The sequence below is a fragment of the Fundulus heteroclitus genome, chromosome 17 (assembly GCF_011125445.2).
Source record: "Fundulus heteroclitus isolate FHET01 chromosome 17, MU-UCD_Fhet_4.1, whole genome shotgun sequence".
Lineage (NCBI taxonomy): Eukaryota > Metazoa > Chordata > Actinopteri > Cyprinodontiformes > Fundulidae > Fundulus > Fundulus heteroclitus.
Genome location: NC_046377.1, coordinates 21159685 through 21179621, shown reverse-complemented (window position 1 = coordinate 21179621; position 19937 = coordinate 21159685). Strand labels below are relative to the sequence as shown.

Genomic DNA, 19937 nt, shown 5'->3' with positions numbered 1-19937 from the left:
GTATTTTTACCCCTAAAATAATATAATTAGACATACTGCACTTGAAGTAAGTTGATGGAGATGAATCGTTCCTATTTTAAGTGCATATATCTCATTCCATTGGCAAATTGTCTTATTTACCTGCTCTAATCAAGGAAAAAGACACGGATTTCAAGGAAATTTCACTTACTTTTAGTTCCCTTTTTGCAGTGTGGCTTCATGTGAAGCTAACATGCCAATAAAGTGACTAAATCTGTGAAACATTAGCGGCCCACCACCATTAGATAAAAAAGTAGCCCCCTGCAGTTCAATTAGACTATTATTTAAAAGCTAAAACATGTTGATTACATCACTAAACAACCTAAATATCATCATTATAGCCCCAAAAATATATTTTTAATATTCTAGGATTTATATGTTTTCACAAAGAATCAACCTGGAGTTCCTCCTGCAGCCCAATGATGTATGATTTATACATATTTAACATTTTGGCACCAAAAAAAGGCTTAAATCTTGTTTTTCTAATGCAAATTAAAAGGTAGATTTAAAGCAAACAGAAGAACCTAATGTGGGAATAAACAGCAACAATAATTATTTGGCTTAATTCATTTTCTTTGATCCCTGAAAACAATGGGTTTTCTTTGCTGATGGTTGATTAGTGGTGAACGAAACACATATCACAGGCAGGACTGATGGATTTTTGTCATCTCTGGTGACTTTTTCCATCCATTTTCAGAGCAACATCAGAAAGGAGAGGGTCAAACAGAAACGTTAGACGAGTATAAACAAATGATTCTCCTTTCATCCACTTTCACTGCAAAAACGGATCTAAAAACAAGTAAAATGTTCTTAAAGTTAGTCTATTCGTCCTTGATTTGAGCCAGTAAATAAGATTATCTGCCAATGCAATGAGTATTTTTGCCCCTAAAATAAGATAATTAGACATCCTGCACTTGAAATAAGATGATGGAGATGAATTGTTCCTATTTTAAGTGGAAATTTTTTATTCTATTGGCAAATCATCTTATTTACCCGCTCAAATCAAGGACAAATACACTCATTTAAAGAAAATTTTACTTATTTTTAATTCTGTTTTTGAAGTGTTGCAGAGTCACGTCAGTAAAATTCACCAGACTTTAAATTAAAAGAAGCAAAACCTGAAGCCGTACTCTCTTCATGGTTGTCCTGGTGCTGGTGGAACGACTGCGTGTGCAAAACTCTGGACAGAACCAACGTGGCGTTGTCCCGCACCTGCAAGACCCAAAAGAAACAAATCTTCAGTCCAAGCTGGGAGAAAAGTGTTTAAAAACCCTGGATCTCTGTAACTAAGCTACACAGTTATTACAGAAAAAAAAATAAAAAAATCAGCCTCTGAATTAATTATTCTCCTTAAATGTCAGGAGAGTCTGGACAGCGGGAGTGATTTAGTTTCTGTTGGTTTTGCTGCAGCGTTTTGAGTCTCGAGTGGCTCGACATTTTCCTGCTCTTCAGATTTCGGTTGTTTTGGTGCAAAAGTAAAAGGTCTCAGCTGAAAACGGGGGGGAGGAGAAACAAAAGCTGATTAAAAGCTTCGTGAGCGACCAGCAGGATCATGAATCTCCTCCGGTGCAATAAACAGGGAGATGAGTCGGAGGAAAACAGAGAAAGATGGTTTCCTGGTTCCTGAGGCGATGGTCCAGAAGCATCGCTTGGCTGGAGGAAGCTGGAGGGATCGGTCATGAGCAGAAGTATTTGTTCTGAAAATTTAGGAAAACTTCATCCAGCTGCGATTTCATGAACCTGCCACAGATTTGGGGCTTTCAACGATTTATTTTAACCATTTTGATTCCAGCCTGGTGTAGCCCCTGGTTAAAAACCGTGCACTTAAGGCCTTTAATATTTACAAAATATTTACAAGGTTGGTTATGCAAGAAAGAAAAAAGGGATAAGTGAGCAATGTGTCTGATTGTTTTTATATATTTTTAATCCAAGGGATTATCTACATAAGGGAAGATGTTACTGTAGTAACATGAGAAATGATAAGAAAAAACAGTTAAAACTTTTCTGTAGATAACTTGTGTATTTACATGAGTGTATTGTTGTTTGATTAAGAATCTAATTTGTGTAAAGACTGTATTGAGTATCCTATCTATGAAAGTAACTTAGGTTAACGAGGGACAAGTGAACTCAACAGAGAAAAAAAAAAACGGGACAAGGGGATGATGGGGAGAAGAAGAACGAAGGACGCGGGAGAGAGAAGAAGAGAGAGGTTAATGGAGATCGCTGATAAAGTTTGCAGAAGTTGAGGTGGGAGACGGAACTGGATTTTTTCGGACGTGTTGTGAACAAGTATTCCTGCACACGGTGTATGGGATATCTGCTCAAGTATTAAGCAGAGAAAAAAAAAACCCTCGGAGGAAAACTGCGGCTGATCGACGGAGAACTGCGGCTGATTTGAAGTGGCGAGAGGACCGTGGCGGCCAGGATTTCAGTGCGACGGGGGAGTAATCCTGTGAATACGGTGGCGGAGTTCTGAAAGAAAATTGGACTCGCGAAGCATCCTTGACGAGGAGGACGTCGGCTGAGCGAGCAGGTTTGATTCGGTTTGTTGTTTAACCGGGGAGAAGAGGATTGTCTGAGCTACGTCACATCCTAGCTTCATCAGGCCTGCAACGAAAAACTTGAACCGGTAATGGACAGAGTGTGTGTGTGAGAGTATGGGCCCATGTGTGATATTGTGTTTTAGAACTGTAAATGTTGGATAAATGTATGGAGTTCTATTGGTAAAAAAAAAAAAAAAAAAACGGAATTCTGGTTAAAGTAACACAACTGTTAAAAAGTAAGTTTTTTTTTTTTTTTTTTTTTAAAAACACAAAGGGGAAGTGAGTGGAACATAAGGTATTGAAAAGAAAAAGTGCCTTATCGGCTTTATTTTGTTCAGGGAAACAGTAATGACCTTGCTCTATGTTTAAGTTTTGATTCTTTTGGGGAGTTGAGGAGCTAAGGTTTTATTTTTCCAAAGTTCCTATTAAAAGAAACTGTTCCGGTAGCTGGTTGTCTGGAGTTATTTATATTACATAAAAGGAGTGTAGGGTAATTGAACCAGTAAGGAATTACTCAAAATTGGTAAACCTGCGTGGTAACTACCAGAACTTAACGAACCCAAATAGCCACCCCACCAGTGAGTTTAAGTTCTTGTCCCAGTTACTAGCGGACAGAGCAGTGGGGTGCTACATAAATAAATGGAGGCACCGCTGGGATATATTTGATTTTAGTTGCATAAAAACAGTATTATACCCAGACAACTAGTTTCTAGATTAAAAGTAGGCCATTTCCCCATGAAAAAATAAAAAACTTCCATGGTCAGTTAGACTTCAGGTGAATTGTAAAGATTAACAAAAAGTTTCTAAAGTTTTATATTTTTTGCTAAGCACAGTGAAGACAAATTTTCTTTGGTGATTAGTTGTGTTTTGATTTGGTGACAAGACAGGATGGCTCAGTTATTACATTGGTGTAAAGGAGAGGGAATTAATCCATTACAGGCTGTTTTGGTTAAAAATATCCCTGAAGAAACAGAAGTTAGTGTGATAGAAGACACGTTGCAGACCATCAAAGCTCTTGGACGTGTTAGAGTTAGAGGGAGAATGTATGATCCTGTGTCTCAAAGCCTGACGGTTCTTTGTGAGTGTAGGGAAACAGTAAATGCTAAAGCCATTCCTGCTGAGGTAACACCAGAAGGTAGTGATTCTCGTTGGAGGATCATTGGGCCATCAGGGGTGGAGGAAGAGAGTACAGCTCAACGGGGGACAGATTCCCCACAAACACCAGAGCTAGAAAGTAGCCAAAATTCACTTTTCCAAGCATCTAGTCCAGAGGCTATAATCAGAGCAGTTGGTGATGTCTTGCAGCTCACTTCAAGACCTTCAAGTGATAATGGGAGCTACAGACGACTTCGAACCTTTTCCGGCGTGCTTCCCACACCTCAAGGGGAAGAACACTTGGAGAACTGGCTGGAGCAAGCTAGGTTGATGATTGAGGAGTCTGACAAGCCAGACAGAGAAAAAAAGATGAGGATAATGGAGAGTGTAAAAGGTCCTGCTATGGAGATCCTTCAAGCTGTGAGATTTAACAACCCTGATGCTACGCCTACAGAATATCTAAATGTTATTGAAAATACCTTTGGCACAACGGAGACTGGCGAAGAGCTCTACTTTGCTTTCAGAATGATGTCCCAACACCCAGCTGAGAAGCTATCAGAGTTTCTCAGGAGAATGGAGAGAGTTTTAAATAAAGTGGTCCAAAGGGGGGGTCTGCCTCTCTCCTCCAAAGACAAGGCACGTATTGAGCAACTTATCAAAGGTGCCACACAGTCTGACATGATGATGTTAAGTCTCAGGCTACGGGAGAGGAGAAGTTCTCCACCCACATTTCTGGAGCTCCTGAATGAGATCCGCATTGAGGAGGAGCATGAGGCGTCACGTCGTCGATTAAATCCCCCTAAATCAGTGCATGTCAAAAGTACTGCTGCTGCAGCTATGGACTCAAAAGATCTTGCTGTGGAGGTTGAATGGCTGAGATCACAGGTTTGTGAACTCAAGGCTTTGTCCTTTTCGCACCCTTCTAATCCTCCTGAGCCACAACCTGCGCTTAATGCAGAACTGAGCAGCTCAGACGGGGATGGGAGCTTTCAAGCCCTCAAGAGAGAAGTGGTAAAGCTGAGAAAACAAGTTTCAGTAATGTCAGTCCAGTCGACTGCAAGACCAAAAGACCATCCAACCTTCTCAGAGCCTTCTTCAAGTCATGAGACGACTAAAACTGCTATGCACAAAGAACCCTGTGACATCTTCTGCTACCGGTGTGGAGAAGATGGGCACATTTCCACTAAATGTATGTCACCGGAAAACTATCCAAGAGTCATACAAAAGTTGATCCAGGCCCAAAGGAGGGGTAAAGCAGGTCAAAGATGTACCAACCCTCGTTCTGAGTGGAAAAATGCTAATGTGAAGAGGAGCGAGGTGAGTCTGCAGGCCAGTAATCTGCCCAAAGGACTAGTAGGACCACCTGCGACTGCTCGTGTTAAAGTAAATGGAACACCATGTACTGCTCTCTGGGACAGTGGCTCTCAGGTCACAATCATTTTTGACAGCTGGTATGTCGAACACTTATCACATGTTCCTTTACATCCAGTGTCAGGGTTGGCCATCTGGGGTTTAAGTGAGTCTGAGAGCAGTTACCCATATAAAGGCTACATTCAAGTAGACTTAGAGTTTTCAGAGAAGACATCACCCAAAGGAAAGTCAGTTCCCATTCTTGCTTTAGTGTGTCCAGACCCTCGATGCTCAGACACCATTCCTGTTATAATCGGAACCAATGTTAGCAAAGTGTGGCCCCTGCCATTCAATCGTAAAGCAGCCATTTCACGCAACATTTATGCAGCACGAGTGGGTGTAACAGAGAGAGAACTTGCAGATCCTGTAGATCTGGATTTTAAAGAGACGAAACACAGCACTGCTTCAGTGGCTGATGTTAAGTGGGTGGGCCCAGGTCCACTAATAATCCCTGCTGGTGGTGAACATATAGCCATCTGTACAGTCATTGAAAAGAAGAGAGTGGGAGATAGCATTCTCATCTCTGAGCGTGCCGCTACACATGCACTCCCACCAAGTCTCTTTGTGCAGCCCACAGTTTTATTCTCCAAGATGTTGGATAAAGACAAGTTTTTGGTGTTCATGCGCAATGAGTCAATGAAAGACACTGCCCTACCTATCGGCACAGTAGTAGCTCATCTTCATGTAGCTGACACAGTGACTGAGATCCCAAACACCAAGACAGAAAATCCTAAAAATCTTGATCCATCACAATTTAATTTTGACGACCCCTCTGTACCAACTGAATGGAAAGAGAGGTTGAGGAAGAAACTCTCTGAACGATCCCATGTATTCTCAACTGAGGAGTGGGATGTGGGATTAGCATCTGGAGTGGAACACCATATAAGGCTAACTGACAACACTCCTTTCAGAGAACGATCCCGGCGTATAGCACCTGCTGATGTAGAAGACCTTCGTCGACATCTCCAGGGCCTTATAGCAGCTGGAATAATCAAAGAATCCAGAAGTCCTTATGCCTCACCTATTGTGCTGGCAAGAAAGAAAAATGGAAGCATTCGCATGTGTGTCGATTATCGCACATTGAACCGCAGAACCATTCCTGATCAGTATACAGTGCCACGCATCGATGATGCGCTGGACTGTTTGTCTGGAAGTAGATGGTTCTCAGTGTTAGATTTAAGAAGCGGATACTACCAGATTCCGATGGCTGAAGAGGATAAAGAAAAGACCGCTTTCATCTGTCCTCTGGGATTTTTCCAGTTCGAAAGGATGCCTCAAGGAATAACTGGTGCTCCTTCAACATTCCAGCGGCTCATGGAAAAGGCCGTTGGGGATATGCACATGTTGGAGGTTATCGTATATCTTGACGACCTGATTGTTTTTGGGAAAACTTTGGAGGAGCATGAGCAAAGGCTTCTCAAAGTGATCGACCGTTTAGGGGAGATTGGACTGAAATTGTCACTTGATAAATGCCAGTTTTGTAGACCACAAGTTACATATGTTGGACATGTGGTGTCTGAACGAGGCATTGCTACAGATCCAGGCAAGGTGGAGGCAGTTGCCCACTGGAAGGAACCCACTGATCTTCCATCCCTCCAGTCCTTTCTAGGATTCTGTGGATATTATCGGCGTTTCATCAAAAACTATTCAATTATTGTGAGACCTTTAACCGAACTGTGCAAGGGATATCCACCAACCCAGAAGAAGTGGAAATCTGCAAAGACTCCTGGGAAAACCTACTATAAGGTCAACGAACCTTTTGGAGACAGATGGGATGAGAGTTGCACTGAGGCTTTCAAACAGATTCTCAGATGCCTCACTCAGGCCCCAGTGTTGGCATTCGCTGACCCATCTAAGCCCTATGTGCTGCACATAGATGCCAGTTTTCATGGTTTGGGGGCGGTGCTGAACCAAGAGCATCCTGAAGGACTGAGACCGGTCGCTTTTGCCAGCAGGAAGCTCAGTTCCTCTGAAAGGAACTATCCTGTGCATCAGCTAGAGTTTCTGGCACTTAAGTGGGCCGTGGTGGATAAATTCCACGATTACCTGTATGGCGCGGAGTTTGTTGTAAGGACGGATAACAACCCCCTGACATATATACTCACCACCGCAAAACTTAACGCCACTGGTCATCGCTGGCTCGCAGCTCTTTCCACCTATAACTTTACTCTGCAATATAGGCCAGGCTCTAGCAACACAGATGCAGACGCGTTGTCGCGGAACCCTGTTCCTGATGACAGAGATGAGTTCAGGAGTTTAACACCTGACAATATTAAAGCACTCTGCAAGCAGGTATCCAGAGACCAGGCTGCGGAACCAGTTAGCTGCGCAGAATCTCTGTGTGTTCCTCCCACTGCCATGCCAGAATGCTATGTTTTTCCAACCCGACTAGATCTTGGTTGTTTGACCCAGATCAGCAGAGCAGATCTGATTAAGGCACAAGACCACGATCCAACGATTTCACTGGTCAAAAAATCCTTAAATGGAGGACCAGCATTCTCATCTGAGAGGTGTACAGACCATGGGGCCATCTGCCTACAAAGAGAAGCAAGTAAGCTTGTGATGGTGGATGGATTGCTCCACAGAAAGATTAATAAACCACCTAGTGCAGAAGTACTACAGCTGGTTCTACCCAGAGAACATGTTTCCATGGTACTCAAGTCGCTCCACGATGAATCAGGTCATCTTGGGGTGGAAAAGACACTTGAACTGATACGCAACAGATTCTACTGGCCTAAGATGGGGTCAGAAGTGGAGCAGTATGTGAAAACATGTGGTAGATGCATTACCCGCAAAGCTCTGCCACAGCGAGCAGCTCCTTTAAATCAGATCACCAGCCGGGGACCACTAGATCTGGTCTGCATTGACTTTCTTTCTCTCGAGCCTGATTTGAGAGGATATGCTAATATCCTGGTGGTGACCGATCACTTTACAAGATACGCTCAGGCGTTTCCAGCTAAAGACCAGCAAGCATCCACAGTGGCCAAGATTCTGTGTGATCAATTCTTTGTTCACTATGGACTTCCTGCACGGATACATTCCGATCAGGGACGCGATTTTGAAAGCAAGCTGATCCAGGATTTGCTGAGAATGTTGGGGATCAGAAAGTCCAGAACATCGCCCTACCATCCTCAGGGAGATCCTCAACCTGAGAGATTTAACCGAACATTGTTGTCCATGCTTGGGACCTTGGATCCCACTCAGAAACAGAGATGGAGTCAGAAAGTCAGTCAGTTGGTGCATGCTTATAATTGCACCCAGAACGAAGCAACTGGATATTCACCCTATCTACTAATGTTCGGAAGGGAGGCTCGTCTTCCTGTGGACATCTGTTTCGGGGTATCAGACGAAATCAGGAAAGGCCCAACTTACCAACAGTATGTTTCGAAACTAAGGAAAGATCTGGAACAAGCTTACCACCTGGCTACAAAAGCAGCGGACAAAAATCATCTACGAAACAAGAAGGCACATGACAAACATGTGAAAGAACAGATCTTAGAAGAAGGAGACCGTGTGCTTCTGAGGAACTTTGGTGTCACCGGAAAGCATAAGTTGAAAGAGAGATGGCGGACAATGCCATACATTGTTTTGGAGAGAATGCCTAACTTGCCAGTCTACAAGGTGAAACCAGAAAGGGGACTGGGGGTTGAGAAAACAGTGCATCGCAACCACCTGTTACCCATTGGTCATCTTGTCCGACTTCCTGCTGACACTGAGACAGAACAAGTGCGGAAACCTGTCACTAGGAGCCAACAGAGGTGGTCTGAATCAGCAAAGCCTGTTGCTCCAACAGCTGTTGCACTCTCTTCTGATTCTGAATATGAAGAGGTGAACACGGCAGTCCCACTACAAGTCAACCTGAAAGAACTTTTGAGGCAATCAGACATGAGAGCTAAAGAACCCTCCACAGTCACAAGTGAAGTTCCGATTACATCGCCCCACAGGACTATTGATGATGCTGGATTAAGTCCCAACTCACCTAACATGCCAGACTCACTGCTCTGCTCTGATCTAGATTTAGAAGGGGGAGAGAAGGAAAGTGATGAGGTAGTAGGTGAGGGAGAACAGACCATTACAGAACGCTGTAGGCGAGTGAGGAAACCCGTCATAAGATTAAGCTATGATGAACTAGGACAGCCATCAGACCAGCCACTAAGTGTTGTTAGTTGTGGAGTACTACTTGGAAGTGGAACCTTTAAGGTACCAAGACATCCTTCTTGTTCTACTGTATGGTGTCACGCTATGGCACTGTGTCCTAACTGTGTTAGTTCTAGCTTGCCACAGTTCCCTACTATTGTTTGGGTTATGTAACTTTGATGTTTGATGGGGACATCAAACGATTTAGAAGGGGGAGGGTGTAGCCCCTGGTTAAAAACCGTGCACTTAAGGCCTTTAATATTTACAAAATATTTACAAGGTTGGTTATGCAAGAAAGAAAAAAGGGATAAGTGAGCAATGTGTCTGATTGTTTTTATATATTTTTAATCCAAGGGATTATCTACATAAGGGAAGATGTTACTGTAGTAACATGAGAAATGATAAGAAAAAACAGTTAAAACTTTTCTGTAGATAACTTGTGTATTTACATGAGTGTATTGTTGTTTGATTAAGAATCTAATTTGTGTAAAGACTGTATTGAGTATCCTATCTATGAAAGTAACTTAGGTTAACGAGGGACAAGTGAACTCAACAGAGAAAAAAAAAAAACGGGACAAGGGGATGATGGGGAGAAGAAGAACGAAGGACGCGGGAGAGAGAAGAAGAGAGAGGTTAATGGAGATCGCTGAAAAAGTTTGCAGAAGTTGAGGTGGGAGACGGAACTGGATTTTTTCGGACGTGTTGTGAACAAGTATTCCTGCACACGGTGTATGGGATATCTGCTCAAGTATTAAGCAGAGAAAAAAAAAAACCCTCGGAGGAAAACTGCGGCTGATCGACGGAGAACTGCGGCTGATTTGAAGTGGCGAGAGGACCGTGGCGGCCAGGATTTCAGTGCGACGGGGGAGTAATCCTGTGAATACGGTGGCGGAGTTCTGAAAGAAAATTGGACTCGCGAAGCATCCTTGACGAGGAGGACGTCGGCTGAGCGAGCAGGTTTGATTCGGTTTGTTGTTTAACCGGGGAGAAGAGGATTGTCTGAGCTACGTCACATCCTAGCTTCATCAGGCCTGCAACGAAAAACTTGAACCGGTAATGGACAGAGTGTGTGTGTGAGAGTATGGGCCCATGTGTGATATTGTGTTTTAGAACTGTAAATGTTGGATAAATGTATGGAGTTCTATTGGTAAAAAAAAAAAAAAAAAAACGGAATTCTGGTTAAAGTAACACAACTGTTAAAAAGTAAGTTTTTTTTTTTTTTTTTTTTAAAAACACAAAGGGGAAGTGAGTGGAACATAAGGTATTGAAAAGAAAAAGTGCCTTATCGGCTTTATTTTGTTCAGGGAAACAGTAATGACCTTGCTCTATGTTTAAGTTTTGATTCTTTTGGGGAGTTGAGGAGCTAAGGTTTTATTTTTCCAAAGTTCCTATTAAAAGAAACTGTTCCGGTAGCTGGTTGTCTGGAGTTATTTATATTACATAAAAGGAGTGTAGGGTAATTGAACCAGTAAGGAATTACTCAAAATTGGTAAACCTGCGTGGTAACTACCAGAACTTAACGAACCCAAATAGCCACCCCACCAGTGAGTTTAAGTTCTTGTCCCAGTTACTAGCGGACAGAGCAGTGGGGTGCTACACTGGTATGATGAGCAACACCTGCACCGATGTTTAAAAACAAGTTTCGATTTTATTGTGGATTTCCACAGAAAGTCCAAATGAAACACACAGGCTCTAATATAAGCAGATTTTATCTATTAGAAAAGTGCAGCTGTTAGCTTCTCTCTGCAGCGCTAATGAAGATCAGTGAGTTATCGGTACAGAACGGAGGAACAACGCCTGCTCTGCAGCCCGGCCTCCGGCCAGCGAGCGGTTTCTGCAGGAAGAGCTTGAAGAGCCTCTTCCTCCTCTCCAGGAGCTCAGCTCACTGCAAAAACGGAACTAAAAGTAAGTAAAATTTTCTTGAAATGAGGGTATTTAACCTTGATTTGAGCAGCTAAATAACATTATTTGCCAATGGAATGAGTATTTTTACCCCAAAAATAAGACAATTAGAAATCACGCACTCGAAATAAGATGATGGAGACGAATTGTTCCTATTTTAAGTGCAAAAATCTTATTTCGTTGGCAAATCATCTTATTTACCCGCTCAAATCAAAGAAAAATACACTCATTTCAAGAAAATTTTACTTACTTTTAGTTCCCTTTTTGCAGGGGGTTCGCCGCGCTTTTAGCAGTACTTCAACACTGCAAAAAGGGAACTAAAAGTAAGTAAAATTTTCTTGAAATGTGTTTATTTTTCTTTGATTTGAGCGGGTAAATAAGATGATTTGCTAATGAAATAAGATTTTTGCACTTAAAATGGGAACAACTCATCTCCATCATCTTATCTCAAGGGTAGTATATCTAATTATCTTATTTTAGGGGTAAAAATACTCATTCCATTGGCAGATCATCTTATTTACCTGCTCAAATCAAGGGCAAATACACAAATTCCAAGCGAAATTAGCTTACTTTTATATTTCCTTCTTTCTGCATCTAGACGGCCTCTTCCTGGCGCTTCGGATGGAAGCAAAGCACCCAGGAACGTCTCTGCTGGACATGAAGATTGACTGAACCTGAACAGGGCTGCAAGCTGCAGCTCTTAAGGAAATAAGGAACGTTGATTTCAATAATACTCCCCGTTTTTTTTTTGCATTTTTTTAGCTGCACTTGATTGCATTATTAATTTGCTAAAAAGAGAAAAAAAGACGAATAATTGATGTTGCAGTTTCCATTCGAAGAAAATAATTAAAATGTTTTTTGTTTTTTCTTCTGTTGTGTCCATTGTTATGTTATATTAGATGTAATTAAGATGTTTCTGTTTCCATTTTGTTCCCTTGTTGTAAAGGAAAAGAAGCAAACCGTGAAATTAAAACCAAGGTTTTCCACTGAGGTCTGTCCCCCTCACAAGGAAAGACAACGACTTGAACCACCAGCTGCCCACAATCTCTCCTAAGAAGGGTTATTGGTTAAAGGAGATAAAAATTGATAAAAACGCCAAGAGGCATATTTAAAGGCATCAAGGAGAGGCTTTAAAACACAGCAACTATTAAACATGGCGGTGGCAGCAACATGCTATGGGATCGTCTCGGGGTCCCCACATGCTGTGGGCTCTACCCGGCTGAAACTGTGCGCACCATGTTTAAAAGTTAAAACCATCTTAAATTAACTTCCCCTGATTCTGCCAGAAATCCTGTCAGAATGATGCCAGCAGCTCGTTAGTGGCGACACCAAGAGCGTGGCCGCGGTGGAACCTGCTTCAAGTCAATTAACCAAATCTGGAGCCGGCGTCGGGGTTTGTTGTAATAAAACTAACATTTAGGCAACAATTCCCAACATAGCATTAAAAATATAAAAAATTTTAAACCTTCAATCTGCATTTTAGTGAAAAAACGACGACAAAAATAAAATCCTCAGCAGAAACTGGAGGTATGTGGACAATAGGGCTGAACAATTAATCGCATTTTCAATATAATCGTGATTTAAAATAACGCAATTTCAAAATCGCAGAGGTCTGCAATTTTTGGCTCTGTAACAATTAGTGAATTAGACACGTCCATTAGGTGTTGGTAAAATGTTTAAAGTGGGTTTGCTCCACATGGAAGGGAAGACAGTTGCAGCAGTGAGATAATCTAATTTTATTACTTGTTTATATAATCATACAAAGCATTAAGTTCTGGTCAATCAGTTTAATACATAGACTTGCTTGTTGGTTGGACTTTATGTTCAACAAGGATTGATGTCCAATTAAATTAAAAGCTGTTCTCTTGAATAATATTCTGATCAATAGAAACATTAAAAGTTCATATTTAAAATAGTCCTTGTTTACAAACATCTTTATTTAGAGGCCATTTTTGTTGCTTGTGGTTAATGTAGAGAAAAGTCAAAATTGCAATTTTGGTTGAAATATATTGTAGGCAGAATGCAATCATTTCTGCTCCAAATTTAGATGCTGTGGGTCTTTTAGCAACTAATCCACATGGCGAGGAAACAAATTGATTTGTTGTTTGTATATATTTTGAAACACATGATAAATTAAACTGGGGAAAAAAATCGCATTAAATCACAATATTAAGAAAAAAATCGCAATTAGATTATTTTACAAAATCGTTCAGCCCAAGTGGACAAAACGGGTTTTAGGCTCAATTTTAAAAGGAGAAACTAGAGCAAAAAAAAAAAAAAAAAAAGCCCCCGTCGTGCTTTTCAGCTGCTGAATCCTTCCTAATTTTCTCATTAAAGGATTTATTCTCTCTGGCATCGCAACAGAGGGAGTCCTATTGAGACTAATTTGTAATACAGGAGAGTCGAACCTCTCTGGTGAGGGTGAGGAGGGCGGCACCTCGAGCATCTAGCGAACCGAGCCTGATTAAGTCCGGTTTAAACGTGACGAGCGTAGCAGCAGGAGGCGGAGGACCGCTGCGCTCGGCTCTGAGGGAGTCGGACCCAAATGTCCCGACTGACAGAACTCACGTTATAATGAGCCAGCGTGTTGAGTCTCTTCCAGCGTCCCTCCTTCTGTGAGGTGAGGTCCAGGTCGGACAGGATCTGACCCGTGGAGCCGGGACGCCACTCTGTGGACATGCAAGGATTAAACTTTAGACCTTTGTCATATCATTAAGCTACAGGAAAACTATTAGAATAAGATCAGTGATAAAACATGTCCTACAGCTACTAATTTCTCTTCTCAGAGCAAAAAATAGACTAAACTAAACTAAAAATAAGTAAAAATCTTCTTGAAATGAGTGTATTTTTACTTTATTTGAGCAGGTAAATAAGATAATCTGCCAATGGAATAAGATTTTTGCATGTAAAATAGGAAGAACTCATCTCCATTAACTTATTTCAAGTGCATTATATCTAATTATCTTATTTTAGGGGTAAATTACTCTTTCCATTGGCAGATAATCTTATTTACCTTCTTAAATCAAAGAAAAATACACTGATTTCAAGAAAAGTTTACTTATTTTTAGTTCTGTTTTTGCAGTGCTGGGACCAGTAAACGGGTCCGGCTCCTCATATCTGAACTAAGGTACTGGGCAGGTATCGCCTTATAGGGTCACTGCAAAAACGGATGTAAGATTAAGTAGAAATGTTCTTAAAATTAGTGTTTTTGTCCTAGATTTAAGCAGGTAAATAAGATTATCTGCCAATGGAATGAGTATTTTGACCCCTAAAATAAGATAATTAGGTATACTACCCTTGAGATAAGATAACGGAGGTAAATTGTTCCTATTTTAAGTCTTCTTCTATTGGCATATCATCTTATTTAGCTGCTCAAATCAAGGAAAAATACACAAATTTTAACAACATTTTACTTATTTTTAGTTCCGTTTTTTGCAGTGCAGACCTCTCACCAGCAGCTTATATGTGATTTTGCACTAGTTGAAGGAGTCGTTTTTAGTAAAAACTGCAATCCTGCACTGCAAAAATGGATCTAAAAATAAGTAAAATTTTCTTAAAGTTAGTGTATTTATCCTTGATTTGAGCTGGTAAATAAGATGATTTGCCTATGGAATGAGTATTTTGACCCCTAAAATAAGATAATTAGACATCCTGCACTTGAATTGATGAATTGTTCCTATTTTAAGTGCAAAATTCCTTTTCCATTGGCAAATCATCTTATTTACCTGCTCAAATCAAGGACAAATACACAGATTTTAAGAACATTTTACTTATTTCTAGTTCCGTTTTTGCAGTGTGAAGAGTTTGGTTCAGGTTTAGTGTAAACTGGAACTCACCGAGTGCAACGCTCTCTGCTTTTGGTCTCTGTGAATAGGGCAGGTTCCTGTACACCTGATCGATGATTTTCTCCTTCACCTGGGAGGGACCAGAAACCACAATCAGGTCTGCAGACGCTCAACACAAACGCGTCGATCACCTGCGCAACGCTGGCAGACAGGAAGGGGAAACGTGGTGCAGGAAGATCTGCCGAGGCGGGAAACTCACCTGGGTGATGGTGTCGCAGTTCAGCACTTTCACAGGTGTGACGTCTGGTCCCTCCCCGTGCACCAGCACCTGCAGAGTCTGAGAAAAAAAAAAAACACACCCGTCACCGTCACTTTCATCCCAAACCAGACGCACCAAGGAGAGGGTTCTGTCTGAGCTGCAAAAACGGAACTAAAAATAAGTAAAATTTTCTTATAATGAGTATATCTGTCCTTGATTTGAGCGGGTAAATAAGATTATCTGCCAATGGAATAAGGTGTTTGCACTTAAAAGGGGAACAATTCATCTCCATCATCTTACTTCAAGTGCAGGATGTCTAATTATCTTATTTTACGGGGCAAAATACTCATTCTATTGGCAGATAATCTTGTTTACCTGCTCAAATCAAGGACAAAAACACACATTTTAAGAACATTTTACTTATTTTTAGGTCCGTTTTTGCAGTGTGAGCCACTGCTCATGGCCCACGTTTCCACTGCAGACGCTACAGGAAGGAGAGCTGACAACCGCAAGCAGTTAGCTCAGTTAAAAAAAGTGATTCTAATGAATCGGCTCAATGGTTCAGTTCAGTTCATTTGCTCTAAAGGCTCCATTAAACCACACTGTGGTGATTCAGATACAACTTATCAGTGAACCACAGGAGCTCAGGGCTGAGACATGTAGCGTTAATAATTATAAGCTGATATGACCATCGGTGTGAACACATACACACACAGACACAGACACACACACAGTGTCGGATCAATTAAAAACTGCTTGTTCTCATTCATTTCTGTCCTGTTGGGAGGAAATCTGCAGCAGGCGGTGAAACGGATCCTCTGGTCTCTGAATGTACTGAGTCAGCATTTACACTTTTGTGTACGACATTATTCGGACTATAAGGCGCACTTAAAAAAGGATTAAAAACATTTCTTTTTAGCAGGACATATGACTTTTAACATTTTACAATTATGCTATTGATTTTATTCATAAGTGTTTTAAAGCGATGCTTAGTTTTAAATTTTGATTTTACCCTCCTATGATGATTTTATCTGTAGCACTTTGAGATTTTTCTTAAATGTAAAGTGCATTACAAATAAAATGTATTATTATTATTATTATTATTATTATAATAATTATTAAAAATCCTTAAACCTTCTCAAAAATTGATGGTGTGCCTTATATCTGTTTACTGTTGTGCTTACTGACTGATTTTATGTGGTACAATGCGCTCAAAAATCTGTTAAAATGTGTAAGTACGGCTTTGGTTAGCAACGAAGCATTACGGTACACTGTGTCACTAACTGATAGGACCCCTGGGCTGTCTACAAGACTGCCTGACTGTAATGTGGAAACTAGAAGTCCATTCATGTAAGGCAGCCTGCGCCTGGAGGACGAGCTAGCAACAATAAACCTAGTAAGTTATTTCAATATAAAAGTTAAGTTTATTTTGGCCTTATGTTAGAAACAGGGCAGTGTAGTCCAGCTACTCTGTCCTCCTGAGACGGATAGCTCTCTCAAGTGTGATATTACACACTTGGGAAGAAAATGTAATGCGCCTTATGGTCCTAAAAATACGGTAAGAAAAGAAAAAGAAGCTAACCCGGGCCTGAAGGCTGAAAAAAAAAAAAACCCTGAATTGCACGATGCAGAACACTTAACTAAACAGATCCCCTGTCAGACTTTCAATGACTCTCTGACTCAGTTCAGTTCACAATCTGAACTGAGTCCTGATTCTAATACGATGCTCAGAAGTTCAGGTTGTGAAAAACAAAACAGAAAAGTATGAAGAAACGACAGTGACTGTTGCTAAAGATTACATAACTGAATTAAACAGCTAATTCAAGTCACATTATCTTGTAATTAGTAAAGCTGTATCCCAAAATAAAAGCTCTATAGCAGGGGTGTCAAACTCATTTTGGTTTAGGGGCCGCATTCAGCTTATTCTGATCTCAAGAGGGCCACACTAGTAAACTCATTGCAAGATTAAATAGAACTAATAAAAGTGAACTTGTTGTTGATTTTTATATTAAATAAATTTCACTTTTACGCAATATATTATGAATAACCTCAGCGTTTTTAAGAAAAGTATGTGCAATTTCAACAATACTTTTACTCAGTTAAACATTTACTTGTGCATTATGCATAAGAACTGATCACAGTGATTATACAATGTTGAAAAACATTTATTCACATTTTTTGGAACTTAAAAACACTGTCCTGCATGACAAAATACATCAAACGGATAAAAGTTAAGAAATGATTTAAAATCAATTTTCCACATCTGAAGCTCAGTTCTACCATCTGCTGATTAAAACACAGCGCCCCTCGTGGACAATATAGGAACTGCAGATTTCCAATTAAACGAAGTACATGTTTTTTTTCAATAATTGTTTTATCATTCTCTTCCTTTTATCTCCTCTTTCTTTCACCTTTTCCTTTTTTCTTCCTGTTCTTCATTTCCTCTCCTACTTTCCCATTGCAGTGTCCATATCATTTGAGATGTTCCCCGCATGAATCATAATAAAACTATTCACATTCATAAATCAAGCGGAGCACTATGGCAAAAGCAGTACTGCTCCACTTGTGAAAGTCAAATCTGATGAGCTCTTTTTGACATTAAGACAACAATTCTTATTGCCACATTGCCAGACAGGACACTGGAAAAACAATTAATAATAATTATTAGGGCTGGGCAAGTTAACGCGTTAATTTCGCGTTAACTCATTAGACTATTAACGGCGATATTTTCTTTAACGCGCGTTAACGCATGTTGGTCACATGCTTTTATTTTGTGAAGGTCTGTTGCTGCGGTGTAGGGGTTTGAATCAGAACAGTAGGTGGCGATAATGCGCCAATAACCTCGCTGTCAGCCCAGCCTCAGATTCAAAGAGGAAGAAAGATACTGGCCGGAAAAAAACACAGCTGACATGCGGAAGGCGGTGTTTCCCGCAGGCAGGTACCGCGAGCGAGCTTAGGCGAGGCGAGGCGGTGAGTTGGCGGCCGGAACAAGTTTTGTGCGGAGCGGAGCGGAGCGGGGGGGGGGGTCTGCATCGACGCCGTCGGTGAAGTCGCTTCTCGTTTCAAAGTATCCATGTATTTTTGCCTGTTTTCCCCCTGCCATTCACTATATGCGCGCGAGAAAGCAACAACAAAAAACCGCGTGTCAACGTCAAATAAACGCAAGCATATCGAGTTAGCAAGCATTTCAGTTTAAAGTTCTTCCAGCATGGAATATGACAGAAACAAGTTAGTTGGAACCACTGCCAAGTTAAACTTTGGTATTGAACATAAAATGGTAATGCTGCTCCCTGCTGTTACCTCAGAAATTGCCTGTTTTTGGTAGATTTTTTCCCCATAAAGAGAATTCCCTGTCAGTGGCAATAAGCTTTAATTTATTATTATTGCTATTTTTTGTTTTACATGTTTAAGTTGAGCTTTACACTAAATATGTGTTACTGATAAGTGCTACAAATGTTACAACACTTTTGTTCATATGGCAGCAGAACATTAAAATAAAAGTGCTCTTTACACTACTTTTGAATTCATTCTTGGAGTTTGTAAATACAATGCGATTAATCGCGATTAATCGCGATTAATCAGTGCGATTAATCGCGATTAAATATTTTAATCGTTGCCCAGCCCTAATAATTATATATATATATATATATATATATATATATATATATATATATATATATATATATATATATATATATATATATATAATTCTTTTTTTTTTTTAATAATGATAATGCATTTAGCCACGGGCCGTATGTTAGACACCCCTGCTCTAGACCCAGATGTTTTGTAGTAACTGGCAGTAGAGATGAGTTCCCAGTGTTGAGATGTTTTTAGTGCAGAATTGTGAACAGATTTTATTTTTTTATTGTATTTTTACCTGAAAATTATGTAAACAGACTTGGTGGAGAAATCCAACTCCCACCTAAACCTTCTTCAGCTTAGAAAATGTTTTTTTTGTTTCATAACATTTCAAATTAAAATGACAAAAAGGACCAGTAAAGAGAAAAATCCAGGGTTTACTAACCAGTACAGAGTACTCGACATCGTCTCCCAGCAGCCCGGTATCGTTCAGCGTGTACTTGGCTTTCTTCAGCTTGGCGTCCACCGGACCTTTCTCCACCTGGTGCTTTAAGGCCTTGAACAGTTTGTATAAAGGTTCCCCTGCTGTGTCCTGAAACATGGAAGGTTGAGGGTCAGCACACGGGGGAAACGAACTCTGGTCCGTTTAAAGCAGGCCAAATGTGGCCGGGGGGAATGCGCCCTATATTTATGCATCAAAGCATGTGTCTCTAACATTTATTGTTTCTTATTAAAGCACACAATGTTGACTGACAGGCTTAAAGGCAGAAAATTACAGATCTTTGCTTTAATGCATGTATTGAACAGTTTTATATATGCACACATTGGTCGTTTTTTTAGGTACACATGTTCAATTAGTTTAATCAACACAAATGTGGAATCAGCCAATCACATGGGTTTAACTGGGGTATTTAGAGACCTGGGTGGGCTGAATACAACTTGCTCTAGTTCAACCAGAGCATCAGGATGGAGAAGAAAGAGGATTTGAGTGTCTTTGAACCTTGCACGGTCATTGGGCTGGTCCTACACTGCAAAAACGGAACTTAAAATAGGTAAAATGTTCTTAAAATTTGTATATTTGTCCTTGATTTGAGCGGGTAAATAGGATGATTTGCCAATGGAACAAGATTTTTGCACTTAAAAGAGGAACAATTAATCTCCATTATCTTATTTCAAGTGCAGGATGTCTAATTATCTTATATTAGG

At 40.6% G+C, this 19937-nt stretch overlaps 1 protein-coding gene across 3 annotated transcripts in view; it reads right to left on the bottom strand.

Annotated features, from left to right (window-relative positions):
• LOC105937131 (plexin-B2) overlaps nucleotides 1–19937 on the bottom strand; it is a 239638-nt gene that overhangs the window by 16293 nt on the left and 203408 nt on the right. For 2 of the 3 annotated variants that reach the window (XM_021324427.2, XM_021324428.2), the window contains 5 exons: nucleotides 19177–19323; nucleotides 15150–15227; nucleotides 14942–15020; nucleotides 13674–13774; nucleotides 1137–1230 (listed from right to left, as the gene is read on the bottom strand). In XM_021324427.2, coding sequence (XP_021180102.2) covers nucleotides 1137–1230; nucleotides 13674–13774; nucleotides 14942–15020; nucleotides 15150–15227; nucleotides 19177–19323 — 499 coding nt within the window. The remainder of the gene's footprint in view (nucleotides 1–1136; nucleotides 1231–13673; nucleotides 13775–14941; nucleotides 15021–15149; nucleotides 15228–19176; nucleotides 19324–19937) is intronic. The other variant, XM_012878283.3, reaches the window with a different exon arrangement.